General features: G+C 43.5%; 1 protein-coding gene across 2 annotated transcripts; it reads right to left on the bottom strand.

Annotated features, from left to right (window-relative positions):
• Positions 1 to 4,413: 4,413 nt before the first annotated feature.
• LOC102078479 (uncharacterized) lies at positions 4,414 to 12,138 on the bottom strand. 2 transcript variants are annotated; one of them, XM_025902677.1, is made up of 5 exons: positions 11,810 to 12,138; positions 9,564 to 9,769; positions 8,633 to 9,475; positions 8,348 to 8,450; positions 4,414 to 4,715 (listed from the first exon to the last, which is right to left on the bottom strand). In XM_025902677.1, the coding sequence occupies exons 3-5, from the start codon at positions 9,224 to 9,226 to the stop codon at positions 4,651 to 4,653; spliced, it is 762 nt and encodes a 253-aa protein (XP_025758462.1). In that variant the 5' UTR covers positions 9,227 to 9,475; positions 9,564 to 9,769; positions 11,810 to 12,138; the 3' UTR covers positions 4,414 to 4,650. The 2 variants fall into 2 exon arrangements, with proteins under 2 accessions (XP_025758462.1, XP_019206830.1); XM_019351285.2 differs by lacking the exon at positions 11,810 to 12,138 and having other exon boundaries at positions 9,564 to 10,212.
• Positions 12,139 to 15,573: the final 3,435 nt, after the last annotated feature.

Below are 15,573 nucleotides of genomic sequence, written 5' to 3'. Positions count from 1 at the left end.
TCTCTCCTGGATCGTCTGGAGCCTTCTTTAGGTGCCTTCTCAGCTTTGACAGATGTCCAGCTGGGATAACTACATTTACTGAGGGCCTTCTTGATGTGATGTTCTTCTGCTTCTTCTGCTTGGGGGCCTAAGGGTACATCTTTCGCCATCATACAATGCTGCGATTGCAGCCATTACCCAACTTTCTGTGAGTGGTACTTATGGCCATTGATCAGTGGGCTTTGATCAGTGGTTGGTGATCAATGGTCTTGAGAATTTGCATAATTATGATGAAGGAACTGACCTCCCAGCCCATTGTTCCTTCAGTGGGCTGGTTTCAGTCATTATGCAAATGTACTGTTTATAAGACTGGGGAAACCTGCAGTCAGCTGAGACTGAAGAAGTCACCTGGATTAGTGACAAAACGTTTCTGCCACTGAAAACGCTACCCTGACCCTGGAAACTGTTTTTTCCTGTTTCAGCCTTTGTCTGTATGCAGGCAGCAGCAGTATGGAACAATGGTCTGCCTTGCCAAAAGCTGGACGGGGGAGGGGCTTGTAGCACGGGATCAATGTAGAGTAACAATAGAGATCGACAGACCACAAGACTTGCGCGCGTTGCATTGTGGGTACGAGTGGCAGCAAAATCAAAACACTGCATCAAGCACTAGCATTTCCAGCACCGATAACCATTCATTCTGCGGTTTTAATCCCTACATTTTATTTGCCCCAAAAACAGTTATGTACAAAACGACGGAGAACACGGCAGGTCCGTACAAAGACAGACTTGACGAAAAGGCAAAAAAAATAATAATTATAAATATGAGCGTGATGAAAGCTGGGCAGCACTGGGTATCGAAACCCGGTTCTTGTTGAGAACCGGTTCCCACTGTTTCAATTCCTTGGAATTGTTTGCCATTTTTGCAAACGATTCCCTTATCGATTCCAGTCGCTCCGAATGACGTCATCATGTTGCGGAGCGTCATTTACCTGGCAGGGCGCCTAAGCGGCTCAAACGCTCAAAAGTTTGGTTATACTTTACGAGAACGGATGACAATGGGGCAACTTGCAATACTTGCAAAGTAGATATTTCATTTAAAGGAGGAAACACTACGAATATGCAAAAGCATTTGTTCACAAAACACGCGATAAAAACACAACATTCATTTAAGGTTAATTCCGCTCCGGACTCGTGAATCTCAACCCAGCAGCAGCGGTAACGTTTGCACGTCCTCTCCCGTTAATGCGGCAGGTAAATAATCAACTAACAGTGTATATTATGTTAGCGTGATCTGCCTTATTACAAAACCTGCCGTTACTGTCCGCTGCATTTAGGTGACCATGATGAGAGAGACAGACAGAGTCTGGCTGGCTCAGATGCTGGCAGTTCTCGCTGCAGTCTACCGGTAGCGTCTCCTTTCAGGCCAGGATAGACGAATGTCACCGAGCAGTGACTAAGTTTGTGGTCAAAGGCTTGCACCCATTTGCCACAGCAGATGCCCCCGATTTTCGGTAAGTGAATGTGTTTAATTGTAGGCAGGGATATTACTGGATATTCTTGTGTAATTGCTACAGAATAATTTATGTTATACTTTGTTATTGCTACAGAAGAATATTTATTTTATTATTTTACATTTACAATTTCTTTTCCTGGGGACCCTGTGACACCCCATTGAAGAGCCGTAGGCTGTGGATCTCTTAAGATCTCACTGTTGGGTTTGTAAGGCCATGTTACTCCTAAATTTCTATCTTGTTCAAAGAGAAGATATAAAACAAAGTTCTAAGCTAATCGACCTTAGTGTTCTCCTTTTTAAAAAAGAATCGATAAAGAATCGAATAGTTAAACAGAATCGAAAATGGAATCGGAATCGTGAAAATCTTATCAATACCCATCCCTAGGCAGCACGCTAACGTCTTTAGTCCACTCTGTATGCTTGTATGGGTCTAACCCTTTCACTCCTTTGACTTTCTCCTCATACCTTTTTGTGTTCTTAAGTGTTAGTGCATATACTCATGAAGTGTTTGGTAACTTCAGATCCCTGCAACAAGCCCAGTTCCAGTTTACCGACGGATGGGTACAGGACACTGACATATTCCGAGTAGGCAGATATGTAGGTGGACAGCAGCTTTATTCTATGTGAAGGGCAACCCTTCACAAAACGGACAGAGCAGTGGAGAAGCCAAGGCAATAGAACAATATAAAACTCGATTACTAAAATATAATTTATTTCACAAAAAAGATTTAAAACAGTTAAAAACATCCCTGGCCAGGGAGAACGCACAATAAAAACAACACTAAAAGTCCAGTGGCGTCAGCCACAGCATTAAAATCCACTAAAATCAGAGTGGGGCAAAGAAAACCCAGCAACGTCCCTAGCCGTCCTGTCTGTCTCTTTGCTCCGGAGTACTGGAAGAGAGAGGGGGCAGCGACAGTCACTGTTCTTTCCAGTGAAAGGGATTTCTTGTACCACCGTGTGTTTCGGGACTTACCCCGCAATCCAGGCCCTGCGTCACCTTTTCATGACTTCGGAAACATGACTTGACACAATTTTTCTTCCACGAAGGAATCCGATAAAAACCGATTGCTTTACCCGATGGCTTCCAGTGGCTGTCATGCGACCGGCTATGGCAGTTAATAATACAACAGCCTCTTGCCATTCTTTTTGTCTCTGTTTATCTCTGTGTGACTGTTGTCTTGTAGCCCATGTACCCGCTAGCCACTTGTACCTACAATCATTTGCGGTTTTACCCTGGAAATGACATCACATTTTCAGTCTCTATGGTCCAGTGTTTGATCACCTCTTGTGGGGAAGGAGATGTGTTGGTAGTATTTGGGAAGAACTTTCTTCATGTTGGTTCTGTTGAAGTCTCCCAGCACAATAAAAGCAGCTTCGGGATTTTTGTTCTCAAGTCCAATAATGACGTTATACAGTTCGTCTATAGCTTTATCAACATGTGGGGGAATGTAAACAGCTGAAAGAACTGAACTCCCTCAGGAGTAGGGATGGGTATCGTTTAGCTTTTATCCAATACCGGTGCCAAACCAGTACTACAGTGCCGGTGCTTGAACCGGTGTTTAAAGAATGGAGAACACAAAGTTTGTCCAAAAACCTCTTATGTTTTTATTTTTAGCAGTCTCTTTTTTTCTACAAAATGATAACCAGGTTAGCCTTTTCTGCTGATACAACATACCTCCTTTAGTTGGAACCGGTGCTTAAACAATGGAAAACACAAACTTTGTCCTAAAACCTCTCATGTTTAGCTGTTTTTTTTGTAAAAAGATAACAATGTTAGCCTTTTCTGCAGCTATAGGGCATATATGGTATCACTCTATCAAACAAGAAGACAGCTGCATGTAACTACGACGGTGTTTGCTAGTTCACCTTACATGCATTACTTTAATAACGTGGTTAGCCTACTCAACGTAAATTACACACGAACAACATGAAGCTACTCACCCAGAGAAGAACGGCTGCTGCTGCCATCATCATCCGTCATCATTTCTGCTACGCTGACAGGGCTAAGGGCCAGGACTCTACTCTTCGGGTTCTTGGGGGATGTTGCTAACTCCAGGTCCGATAACAGGCACCACACCCGCAGTAGATGTGCACGGTGTAAGGTCTCACAGCAAGCTATCGGTGCATTTCTCGGCTTTTAAAAAAACGCTATGCGTCGCCAGGTGTTTCATCAGATTCGAGGAGTTACCTCCTTTGCACAGTATCACCTTAAAGCACTTGTTGCAGGCTGCTGAGTTTGCATCTTTTGCTGTGAAGTACAGCCAGACTTCGACCGCTTCGCCTTGGGCATTTTTAATCTGTAGCTCTGCTCTAAAAGAACGTACGTACCTGGGCCCGCCTACTCTCCTTGGAAAGGTAAAATGATTGGCTAGAATCCAAAGTGTATGACATCTCAAGAAAAAAAAAAGCACCGAAATAAAGCACCAAAATGTGTGCTGCTTTTCAGTCTGGTTACTACCGTTTATACTGGTCTAACTTTAATGGTCAGCAGCTCGAGGCTCTGAGAGCAGTAAGTTTTTAAGATACACACATCTGTAGCCCACAAAGAGTTAACCATAAAGCACACCCCTCCTCCCCTTTTCTTGCCTGAGTCCTTTATTCAGTCTCCCTGGTAAACAGTGAATCCATCTGGCGTGATGGTGCAGTCGGGGACGCTGGGCTCTAGCCATGTCTTTGTGAAGGCCAGAACACAGCAGTTCCTGATATCTTTTTGGTGTTTAATCCGTGCACGCAGCTCGTCAAGTTTGTTGTCCAGAGACTGGAGATTCGAGAGCAGGATGCTGGACAAATGCGCCGGAGTTTCTCTGTCGGGTTCGGCTCAAAACTCCGGCGCATTTCCCCCTCTTTGTTTTCCCTCGGTGTTGCGTGAGTAAACAAAGGAGACCAGGCAGCAGAGTATCCACGGTGTCGAAACCTGCTGTAAAGTCCGAACTGGCTGACAAACGTAGCTCCAATGTTACGGTCACTGGGAGGACTCAAACGCAGGACTCCTTTCTTGAAGGAAGAACAGAGGGATCTTTATTTACAAACACCAGGTGAAAAAGTGAAGCAGTGACTCAGTGCTATATACAGGCGTGCGGGGATCAGGGCTCCAGGGAATCCACAGGGAAAAGCAGGGGGAACACTCTCTCTCCTCCACAGTCTCTCGTGACGTCTCACCAGGCATTCACTCCTCTCTCGCACCAGAAACTCAGCAGGGAACAACGGTAGGTCCAGGGATCTGTACACAGGGAAATAAATCATTAGCACAAGAAGCTGACACACGGGAACAAGGCTGTAGTGGCCGAGCCGGGATTTCACTGACACATGTCAAGCAACGATCCAGCGAAGAGCAGTCTCGCTTCTTCCCTTTAGTAGAGGCCAGTTAATGAGACGCAGGTGTTGATCATCTCCCAGGTATGTAGGCCAAAGGCGGGAGCCCACGATGAACTCCGTCCAGGCGACAGAGAGGGGGAGAGAGAGAGGAAAAAAAGGAACACAAAGCAGAACTCCTCAGGCAGATCTGCCGGACCGTGACATCCAATTTGTCTGTCGGTATGACAGCATTTGTCTGTCATACCGAGTATATGATAGCACTGTGTGCACAGAAATAGCAAGCAGTACAAAATCTATCCATCCATCTGCTTCCGCTTATCCTTTTACAGGGTCGTGGGGGGTGCTGGAGCCTATCCTAGCTGTCATAGGTGCGAGAGGCGGGGTACACCCTGGACAGGTCGCTGCAGTACAAAATAAATAATAAAATTTTTGCTGAGATGACTCGGCGCTATCATTGGTGCGGCCATCTTACAGCGCAACCGGAAGTTGTCTTTTTAGCTTTAGGCTACGTGTTTGAGAATTATACCACGGAGTCAGGTACTTCTGATTTGAGACCTTAGTTTTCACAGGAGCTACAGTATCCAGAGTCGTACGTAGTGAGGAGGTAAAATTATTAACAAGATGATCGACCTCTGTTGGAGTAGCGTTCAGATAGCTGCTCTGCTCTATGTTGGTACAGGGCATTGAAGATGATAACAGTGGGTGGATTATATTCTTAAACTTAGGTACAGCACTTTCAGAAAGACATCTACTGTGATAAAGTCTACTCTCCACTGCTGTGTAATCAATTATTGTAAATGTAAATGTTATCAGGAAATGATCAGACAGCAGAGGGTTTTCAGGAAACACTGTTAAATGTTCAGTTTCTATGCCATATGTTAAAACAAGATCTAGAGTGTGATTAAAGTGGTGGGTGGGTTCTTTTACATTTTGAGAGAAGCCAATTCAGTCTAATAACAGATTAAATGCGATGTTGAGGCTGTCATTTTTAGCATCTACATGGATGTTAAAATCACCCACAATAATTATTTTATCTGAGCTGAGCACTAAATCAGATAAAAAGTCTGAGAAATCAGACAGAAACTCTGTGTAAGGCCCAGGTGGACGATAGATGATAACAAGTAAGACTGGTTTCTGAGTTTTACAGCTGGGGTGGACGAGGCTAAGCATCAGGCTTTCAAATGAATTAAAAGTCTCTCTGGGTCTTTGGTTGATTAATAGGCTGGTGTGAAAAATTGCTGCCACACCGCCCCCTCGGCCTGTGCTTCGAGGTTTCTGGTAGTTAGAATGACTCGGGGGTGTTGATTCATTTAAACTAACATAATCATCCTGCTGCAACCAGGTTTCTGTAAGGTAGAGTAAATCGATTTGTTGATCAATTATTAAGTCATGTACTAACAGAGACCCTTGATTGACTCTTGACATAGTTCACTCCAGACTCCATGCAAGTAATTCCATGAAGACAATACAGCATGGGCGAGGAGAGCAAGGCTCATGTCAGCTGATATTTTTTTTACCAAAAGGTCAAACAATGTTAATAACATTATAATTCCTTTTTTATCATTATTATTATTATTTTGGAAGGCTATTAAATCCTTTGCTTAACATAAAACTGGCATATAATTCCCCAATGCATTATCAAGAAATTTCTCATTAACCAGATAGTGTTGTTGTTGTTTTTTTAACAAGAATTCCATTGCACCAGTTTCTTTTAAAGCTTTAAATACTATTGATAAGAATTACCCACGCTGCCTACTGATCATTCTGTGATAAATCAGTTTATTTCTAATCCAGTGAAAGTGTCAGAGGTGCATAAAGCTCCTAAACTTTAATCTGGCACATCCTGATCATTTAATATCTTTATTTTGAAAGCTAATTGTTTATTTTATTCCATGATTCTTCTTGCCTAATTTGCTAGAAACTTTTAATTAATTATTTTTTTTGGATTGACTCTTATTTCAAAAACTTACAGCCCCATGACCAGATTATCAGTTCTGGTTAATGTCCTGGAGAGTGACAAGTGAAAACAGAGCTAAAGTGAGCCAATTTTCAGTGTGGGAGTTTTATAAAGCCCACTTTATTTGTGAGATAAATGAACTAACACTTCATTCTCACTTTCCTGTAACTTTTATTGTTGACAAGTTCCATAGTCTCCTCAGTATAACTAACATCTGTCTGTTGCTCAGGGATCTTCTGCTGGGCTGCTTTTGTTTCACTGCTCACAGTCTGTGTCCCTTTCTATTTTCCCCTCCTATCACCATCAAATTCATCTGTACCAAATAGCACAAAAACGTCAGAAATAAATGGTTCTTATAACTGGTTCTTTTATAGTGCTTTTCTACTCTGAGCACTAAAAGTACTTTACATAAATTGTCTCATTCACTGATTGGCACAAGCACATGTTCTTTCTATGCAAGCGCTTTCTATCTGAAATTCACACGCATTCATACTTTGATGGATGCATCGGAGAGCAACATGGGGTTAATATCTTGCCCAAGGATATTTTGCACGCAGACTCTGAGCAGAACATCAACCTTCCGATTAGTAGGTGACCTGCTATACCACCTGAGCTACAGCCACCCCACCATTTTTCAACTGCTCTAACAAAATTCTTTTGCTACAGCAGTTGAAATGATGAGGTATAAACAAAACTGCTCAGAAAACTTGATGAAAGAGAGCTCAACGAGTAGTAAGCAGAAAGGAGTGCAGCTTGCCGTTCTTGTTAACAACCAGTGGTGCAAACCTGCTCACATCTCTGTCAAAGATATTGAACTGTGAACTGTTCTCGCTCTGCTAACCCCACACCTGGGTAGGTCTGATCGCCTTTCATAAACTGTCCCGATGCCGTGGAAGACATCATGCCTCATTACTGTACCAAAGATGCTTTGTTCCAGTGGCTTCCACGATTACAGACCTATTGCACTGACTTCCTACATCGTACAGACCGTGGAAAGGGTCATCGTAGATCAGCTCTGACCTAGGCCAGATCTGGACCCCTTTAGTTTGCTTACCAGCCCCGCCTTGGAGTTGATGATGTCATCATCCACCTGCTCAGACATGTCTCCGCCCATCTGGACCAGCCAACGAGCACTGTAAGGGTCATGTTATTTTACTTTTCCAGTGCATTCAATGCCACAAGGCTGACCCCCTGGATGAAAATCTGACAGCGATGCAGGTGGATGGCTCTCTCATGTCCTATTTTATTGAATACCTGATGGAACGACCACAAGATGTGCATCTCCAATACTGTGTTTCTGACAAGTGGATCAGCAGCATCACAAGGGACGTACTTTCACCCTTTACACCAAGGAATTTTGCCACTGGGCAGACACTTTTCATCTTCCAAAGTTTTCTGTTGACTTTGCAGTGTTTGGATCCATCGGTGGGGGTATTGAGACGACATACTTCGTCTCATCACCTTCGGTGGAGTCCTTTGTCATGTGGTGCGAGCAGAATCACTTGCAGCTCAATGATTGCAATAGATTCTGGTCTTAAAAAGTGTTCTGTAAATACATTTTATGTACTTTACTTACTTACCCATGTGAGAAAGTGGGACAGGAGGAAGGAAAAACTCCCTTTTAACAGGAATAAAACCTCCAGCAGAACCAGGCTCAGGGAGGGGCGGGGCCATCAGCTGTGACTGGTTATGGGTTAGGGGAGGAAGACATGACAGAGACATTGTGCATGAGAGCCAGAGATTAATAACTAATAATTAAATGCTGAGAGGTGTATAAACAAATAGTGATGCTACAAGGTTAGCGTTCACACATCCAGTGAATAAACCGATGAGGTGAGTGAAGATGAATTGTCCATACGACTCACCACAATCAGCTGAGGGAAAGTCAGGGAATCTGGCGGCGGTGAGGGGCGCCGGCGGCACGAGCGTTGCTTCTTTGATGATGCCGGGGCCGGCGCGACAGGCTGAGGTTCCACCAGTCGGCCGGACAGGAGAGCAGCTGTATGGCTTTGAGCTGCCGGTCCTTTGTCTGCTGACTCAGCAGATGCCGCGGAGGTGAGTGGAGATGTGGTGAGGTGCAGAGGGCGTGTGACCTGTGTCCCCCACAATGGAGGGTCCAACAAGTGAGCCGCAAACGACGGTGGGGAAGCTATCTGCCTATGAAAAAAGAAATGGGCAGCAAGGGCTCCCAGGGAGGTCGCCACATCCTCCTCGCCCGGACAGCCCAAACCGAAAAGCTCAAAGCAGGAACTTGCCCTCAGCATGGTTATAATCAAAATTAGTCTCTTAATGTCCAAAAAGCTCACAGATAAGGTGGTTGATGATAGGAAAGAATCAAAAAATACGACCTGTAAGTGTCTCTGAGGAGGATCTGCCCCCTGGAGAATGCTCTGACAGTAGCTCCAGAGCTGGGCAAGCAACTCTTCCTGTGAGATGGTCCTTGAGTCCGCTGGGTCCATAACGGCTGGATTATTCTGTCAAGGTCTGGCTGGCAGACCGTGGGGAGATGGGGAAATAGGACCCAAACGCCGGACTTTTCACTGCAACAGTGTTTATTTACAAAGGGTGGTGAAGCAAGCAACAATAAATTCTCCAGTGTCCCAGACTCCCGTGTTGTGTCTTCTTCCCAAAAGTCCCAGTGTAGTGCTCTCTGCTCCAGTGTCTCTGCACTCCCCGTGCTCACTGCTCTGTCTCGTCCCACGTTCCTCCTGAGGGAAAACCATAGAGGCAGCCGTTACACACTTTATCCCAGCAGGTATACACTCACAGACTTTCAAACTAAGCTAGAAGACTGACGTGAAGTCAAACACAATAATCCAGCGTCGGTGGAAGCTCCATCGCTCATCTAAATAGCTCCCCCGACGAGCCCAGATGAGGAGCAGGTGTGTGGCAAGGGCTTTGGGTGTGGCCAGTCCTCAAGCCAGGCCACGCCCCTCAGGCCTGAAGATGCCTGTAACTTGGCCACAAACAACAGCAACACACATACACACACACAAACCTGCCTACATACAGATGAGGACAGATCAGAGGCAGTGCAGACGACACACCAAATAACAATAATAATAATAATAATAATAATAATAATAATAATAATAATAATAACAATAACAATAACAGTCCCCACTGCTCACAGACCCCGAGTCCCCTTATAAGCAAAGGGGAAAGTTTGAAGCCTAAACTTAAAAGTAGAGAGGATGTCTTTTTTGTGGAATCCATTTACCTGCTTTCAATTGCGGTTTTAGCTGTTTGGCAGTTGTTGAAATAGTTTTGTGAGCTTTAAGCTGAGATTCTGGGATTTCTGGCAAAATACATTTATATTTAAAAATCGATTCAGGATTTCATGAATCGATATCACATTAGTCAAACTAAAATTGATTTGAATCAGCAAATCTTTCTCTTTTTTTTTTAAAACCCACCCCTAATTAAGATAAGATGGGGCCTGATTATTTAAGACCTTGTATGTGAGGAGCAGGATTTTGAGTACTGGATTTAACAGGAAGCCAATGAAGGGAAGCCAAAACAGGAGAAATCTGCTCTCTCTTTCTAGTCCCTGTCAGGACCCTTGCTGCAGCATTCTGGATTAACTGAAGGCTTTTCAGCGAGTTTTTAGGACATCTGATAATAATGAATTACAGTAGTCCAGCCTGGAAGTAATAAATGCATGAACTAGTTTTTTTCAGCATCACTCTGAGACAGGATATTTCTAATTTTAGAGATGTTGCACAAATGGAAGAAAGCAGTCTTACATATTTGTTTAATATGTGCATTGAAGGACATGTCCTGGTCAAAAATGACTCCAAGGTTCCTCACAGCATTACTGGAGGCCAAGGTAATGCCATCCAGAGTAAGAATCTGCTTAGATACCATATTTCTAAGATTTTCAGGGCCAAGTACAATAACCTCAGTTTGATCTGAATTTAGAAGGACAAATTTAGAGGTCATCCAGGACATCCCTGCTATTCATGTGTCCATTATTGGGATCCATGGAAAGATAAATTTAGCAGTCGTCTGCATAGCAGAAATGTATGCTATGCCTTCTAATGATACTGTCTAAAGCATGTATAATGTAAACTGGTCCTGAATTGGTCCTGGCATTGGTCCTAGCACTTTAGTGTTTGAAGAGGACTCTCCATTTACATGAACATGGAGTCTATTAGACAGATATGATTTAAACTACTACAGCACAGTGCCTTTAACCTCCTAGAACCTGCCGTCCACATATGTGGACATCACATTTTTGGTTATTTAGACCAAAATACTCAATTTTGCTCTACATGGGCCTGATATCCACTTACGAGGACATTATACTGCTACTGTTCTATCAAAATTTTAAATGAATATCCTCATTTGTGGCTCTCATTTTTCTTAAAAACAAAAATAAGGTAAAAAAAAAAAAAAATCTGGAAATTCTTTGTTTTTTCATTCATCAGGCCCCAATATGCCCAAATATCAAACAGAAATTAAAAATGCATGTCGTGGAAGAGTTCGGGTCTTAGGAGGTTAATACCTACAGCTCTAATGCTGTAATAGGATATTATGGTCGACAGTATCGAACGCTGCACTGAGGTCTAGCAGGACAAGCACAGAGATGAGTCCACTGTCAGAGGCCATAAGAAAATCATTTGTAACCTTCACTAAAGCTGTTTCTGTGCTGTGATGAGCTCTGAAACCTGACTGAAACTCTTCAAATAAGCCATTCCTCTGCAGATGATCTGTTAGCTGTTTGACAACTACTCTTTCAAGGATGTTTGATATGAAAGGAAGGTTGGAGATAAAGGTGGGTAGGTTCTTTTAAATTAGTCTAATAACAGATTAAATGCTGTGTTGAGGCTGTCATTTTTAGGATCTACATGGATGTTAAAATCACCCACAATAAATATTTTATCTGAGCTGAGCACTAAATCAGAAAGAAAGTCTGAGAAATCAGACAGAAACTCTTAGTAAGGCTGAGGTGTATGATAGATAGTTTGGCTTTGGTATAAAAGAGAACTTAAAGACTAAGCTAAAACTGAGCTTGTATAAAATATGGCCTTATACTTCACCTTATCCCCAGGCTCTTGACTTGCATTCCATGTTGCTGGTCTGCTAGGCCATATGGTCTAAATCTTGTTCCACAGTCCCTGTTGCTAGGGATACAGTTGCCATAGCACCAGTTAGAGCATTCTGACCCAGAATATAAGGGTTGGAAAAAAATGTAATATGTGAGGGATCCATAGTTTCAGTATTAATCTAAGGCATAATCTACAGATTCAAAAATTGTGTATGTCTGTCTTGCCCTCTTGCTCTCTCTCTCCATGTCTCATTTACTCTTCCCCTGTGTCTAGAGCTGGGCGATATAAGATTTTTTCATATCACGATATGTTTTTTTCATTTCAGGCGATAACGATATATATCACGATATAAGCCAAATAACTATATTTGTAAGATTTAAATGTGCCGTTGCTCACAAGTAAAATGTGAAATAATCTGCAGCTTGTTTTGATTTAAATATTTATTTCCCATAATAAGTTCAACAGGGTAGATGTACTTAAGGAACATGAGACTTCAGTTTCAGATAAATAAAGGCAAATATTGCAAACTACACAAAAGGCAGCCACTAAAGCGTTTAAGTTTCAAAATAGAACAAACAAACAGACTAAATTGTCAATTCCACTTAGAAACAAAATATTAATTCTAAAAATAAATCTTAGTTTGTTTTACAGAAGAACAGACAAAATTGACTAACTTTTGTCAATATCAAATAAACTGAGAACTAAAAGGAAATTCTCAATCTCTCCTTGTTGTATAGCTTAGCTTTTCAAACAGTTTTAACAGTTACTTTAGTCTGACAAAAGCCGAATGACGAATTAGCGCTTTCAGTCAGAGATTGAGCATGCACCGCTTTATTGTATTTCCAGACTCGCTTTCGGCACAATTTACAGTGCGCGCTACTCTGTTTTTTGTCAGACTTGAAATAGCCGAAATACCTTCACACTACGGAACTTCTGTGGCCCTTCCGTTCGACAAGCTCTCCGGCATTGGAACCATCATCTGTTTTTTCTTCGGTAACCTTCGCTCACGCTCTCGGTTGATTTTTCTCTAGTCGGCAAACTCATTTCCTCCATTACCCGGGCTGCACGGCTGCAAAAACAAATACACATGTGCGCCTTGGCGCTTGTGCTGTACGTAACAAGTCACGTGACGTGACGCTGCGGCTGTGATTGGTTCGGCTCTGCGCTACTTAATTTGGATTGGCTGTTCTTTTTTTCTTTTTTTTAAGAGGACAAGAGAGATGATAGAGAGAAGTTAAGAGAGAAGTTATTTCGCAATACATATCGTTATCGTTTTATCGCCCAGCTCTACCTGTGTCTCAGGTTTTTTTCTCTCTTACCTGTTTCCCATGTTCCTCTCTTTGTAATTTGTCCCTGTCTCCCCAATCTGTTGTGAGTTCCCACGTTTGTTTGTCCTCGTCTTCGTGTTAAGCTCATGCGTCCTTGTCAGTGTTAGTGCTACTTCCTGTCTTATTTTGATAGTCCTTAGCTGTGTTCCAAAACCTAGGCCGGATCCTTCAAAGGACCAGGCCTTCACGGTCTTCATGGGCTGGGTCCCTCAAAGACCGAGAAGGCCGCAGGTACAAGGCTGTGAAATGGGACGGTCTTGCGTCACCAGCTGTCTCGGTGGAGTTTAATAAACTCAGCCGTCTGTTCCTTGCTACCTCAAATATAACAGCACATTGGAGTAAACTCTCAACCATCTCACACTTCTGTTTAATCAGTTTTCTGTTTGACGTTTATTCAGCTGTGTGAAAACTATAACTTTAATCTCAGCTAAACCAATTTATTCAGGAACAAATCAAATACTGAAAAAAGCCAAACAATAACATTTTTAAGTTATCTAAGTGACTTATATATCATGTTTAACCAGAGTAGCGAAAAACCGTGGGGGTCTGAAAACGATGTGCTGGGAGTCCGCTGTTCTCGCCAGCTATCAATCTGTCAATCCTTTCCGTGTCCGGGCCGAGTGAGGTTACCCTCCTGGCTAGCTATTGAGCTGGTGGGTAACAGACGTCTTCAAAAACGGCGGAGCACTTCCGGTGAAGATGGTTGGCTAGAAGACGTGCTTTCACTGTGCTCCCGCTCCCACCTGTATTTATTACAGTGCAATGCATGCTACTGTCTATATTTTTATCCAAACTACTGACTGAGGGTTTGGGGAATACGCAACAGCCTTAAAAACGCTTTTTGGACGACAAGTAATGTCGAAACAGATAAAGATACAGACTCGAAAGACGACAGCCGCCATGACGAATAGTGCTAGCCAAACTGACATGCTAGTAGCAATAGGCGACCAGCCCTCGACCCTGGTGGACACTGCAGCTCTCATCCGTGAGGTGACTAATAGCATCAGTGAGGTAATTGACCAAAAACAGTCTACGCTGTCTGGGACACTGGAGAAAATTTCGTCCTCGCTGGAAAACCTCTCCAAACGTGTCACGGAGGCAGACCAGAGAATTTCAGATGTGGAAGAAGGGGTGACTGACCTCGCAGGAAGACTGGCTGAAGCTGAGGAGAAGATTAAGATCATGGCAAAAAGCTTGGATGATTTAGAGAACCGCAGCAGGTGCAACAACATCCGCATTATTAATCTGAAAGAAGGCGCGGAGGGTGAGAGTCCTATTCAGTTTTTTGAAGCCTGGCTGCCTGCCAAGCTCAGGCTGGCGAACAGCTCCATGGGTAAAGCCCGCATGAAAGCCCGGGGCGGTCGTGGCTCAAGATTTGGCAGTTCTTCTTGTAATCGGAAGGTTGCCGGTTCGAGCCCCGGCTCCGACAGTCTCGGTCGTTGTGTCCTTGGGCAAGACACTTCACCTGTTGCCTACTGGTGGTGGTCAGAGGGTTCGGCGTCGCCAGTGTCCGGCAGCCTCGCCTCTGTCAGTGCGCCCCAGGGCAGCTGTGGCTACAATGTAGCTTGCCATCACCAGTGTGTGAATGGGTGGATGACTGAATGTAGTGTAAAGTGCTTTGGGGTCCATAGAGACTAAGTAAAGCTCTATACAAATACAGGCCATTTACCATTTAAATTGACCACGCACACTGGGGCCTCGGCCCGCGGAGTGCTCACCCCAGGCCAGTGGTTATTAAGCTCCAGAGACAAACAGCGGATCATGGCAGCAGTGAGAGCGGCCCAGAACTTCACTATGACGGACAGCGGATCTTTATACACCAGCATTTTTCCTACGCAATCCGTGAGAAACGACGGGGATTTAATGCTTCTTGTCGTGCCTTGATTGACAAGGGCATCCGCTTCAGAATGCGCTACCCAGCGACGCTCGTGTTGAATCACAATGGCACTGAGCACAAGTTTGATTCGCCTAAAGACAAAGTTTCATCAATGTGCTGGATTAAAAGACAACTGATACTTGTCCCGTACAAACTGTGGCAGTGCTGGATTTAATTTGGGACATAACATTGGTTCAGCTCACCATAGGACGCGTAAGTCCACTGTGTTTAATGCAGCTTGAGGGAAAAAAAACAGTTTAAAGGGAAAATAGAGATTTGTTCATTCTATTCAATTCAATTCAATTGTATTTATATAGCGCCAAATCACAACAAAAGTCACCTCAAGGCGCTTCATAGGTACAGAGAAACTTTGTACCTAAAGTGGCTTTAGGGCCAATATCTAGTATACAGTACTAATTGTTTACTCAGTCTTTAATTTTGTTTCACAACTGACAGTAACCTAATTCAGGTTTGGGAAGCGGGGGTGGGGATTTGTGTTTTTTTCTTTTCTCCCGTGGAGCAAAACTTCTTTTGGCTACACTGGTCTTGTA

Source organism: Oreochromis niloticus, linkage group LG23 (assembly GCF_001858045.2).
Source record: "Oreochromis niloticus isolate F11D_XX linkage group LG23, O_niloticus_UMD_NMBU, whole genome shotgun sequence".
Lineage (NCBI taxonomy): Eukaryota > Metazoa > Chordata > Actinopteri > Cichliformes > Cichlidae > Oreochromis > Oreochromis niloticus.
Note: the sequence above shows the minus strand (reverse complement) of the source record. Positions and strands in the feature narration are given on the sequence as shown.

Excerpts from the sequence above, each read along its gene's own strand:
- LOC102078479 (XM_025902677.1), bottom strand. The coding sequence starts at position 9,226 with ATGGACCCAGCGGACTCAAGGACCATCTCACAGGAAGAGTTGCTTGCC. Across the intron at positions 8,451-8,632 it reads CTTTCCCTCAGCTGATTGTG|TCACAGCTGATGGCCCCGCC; the intron begins GTGAGTCGTATG and ends ACCCATAACCAG. Across the intron at positions 4,716-8,347 it reads TGTCCCACTTTCTCACATGG|ATCCCTGGACCTACCGTTGT; the intron begins GTAAGTAAGTAA and ends CCCTGTGTACAG.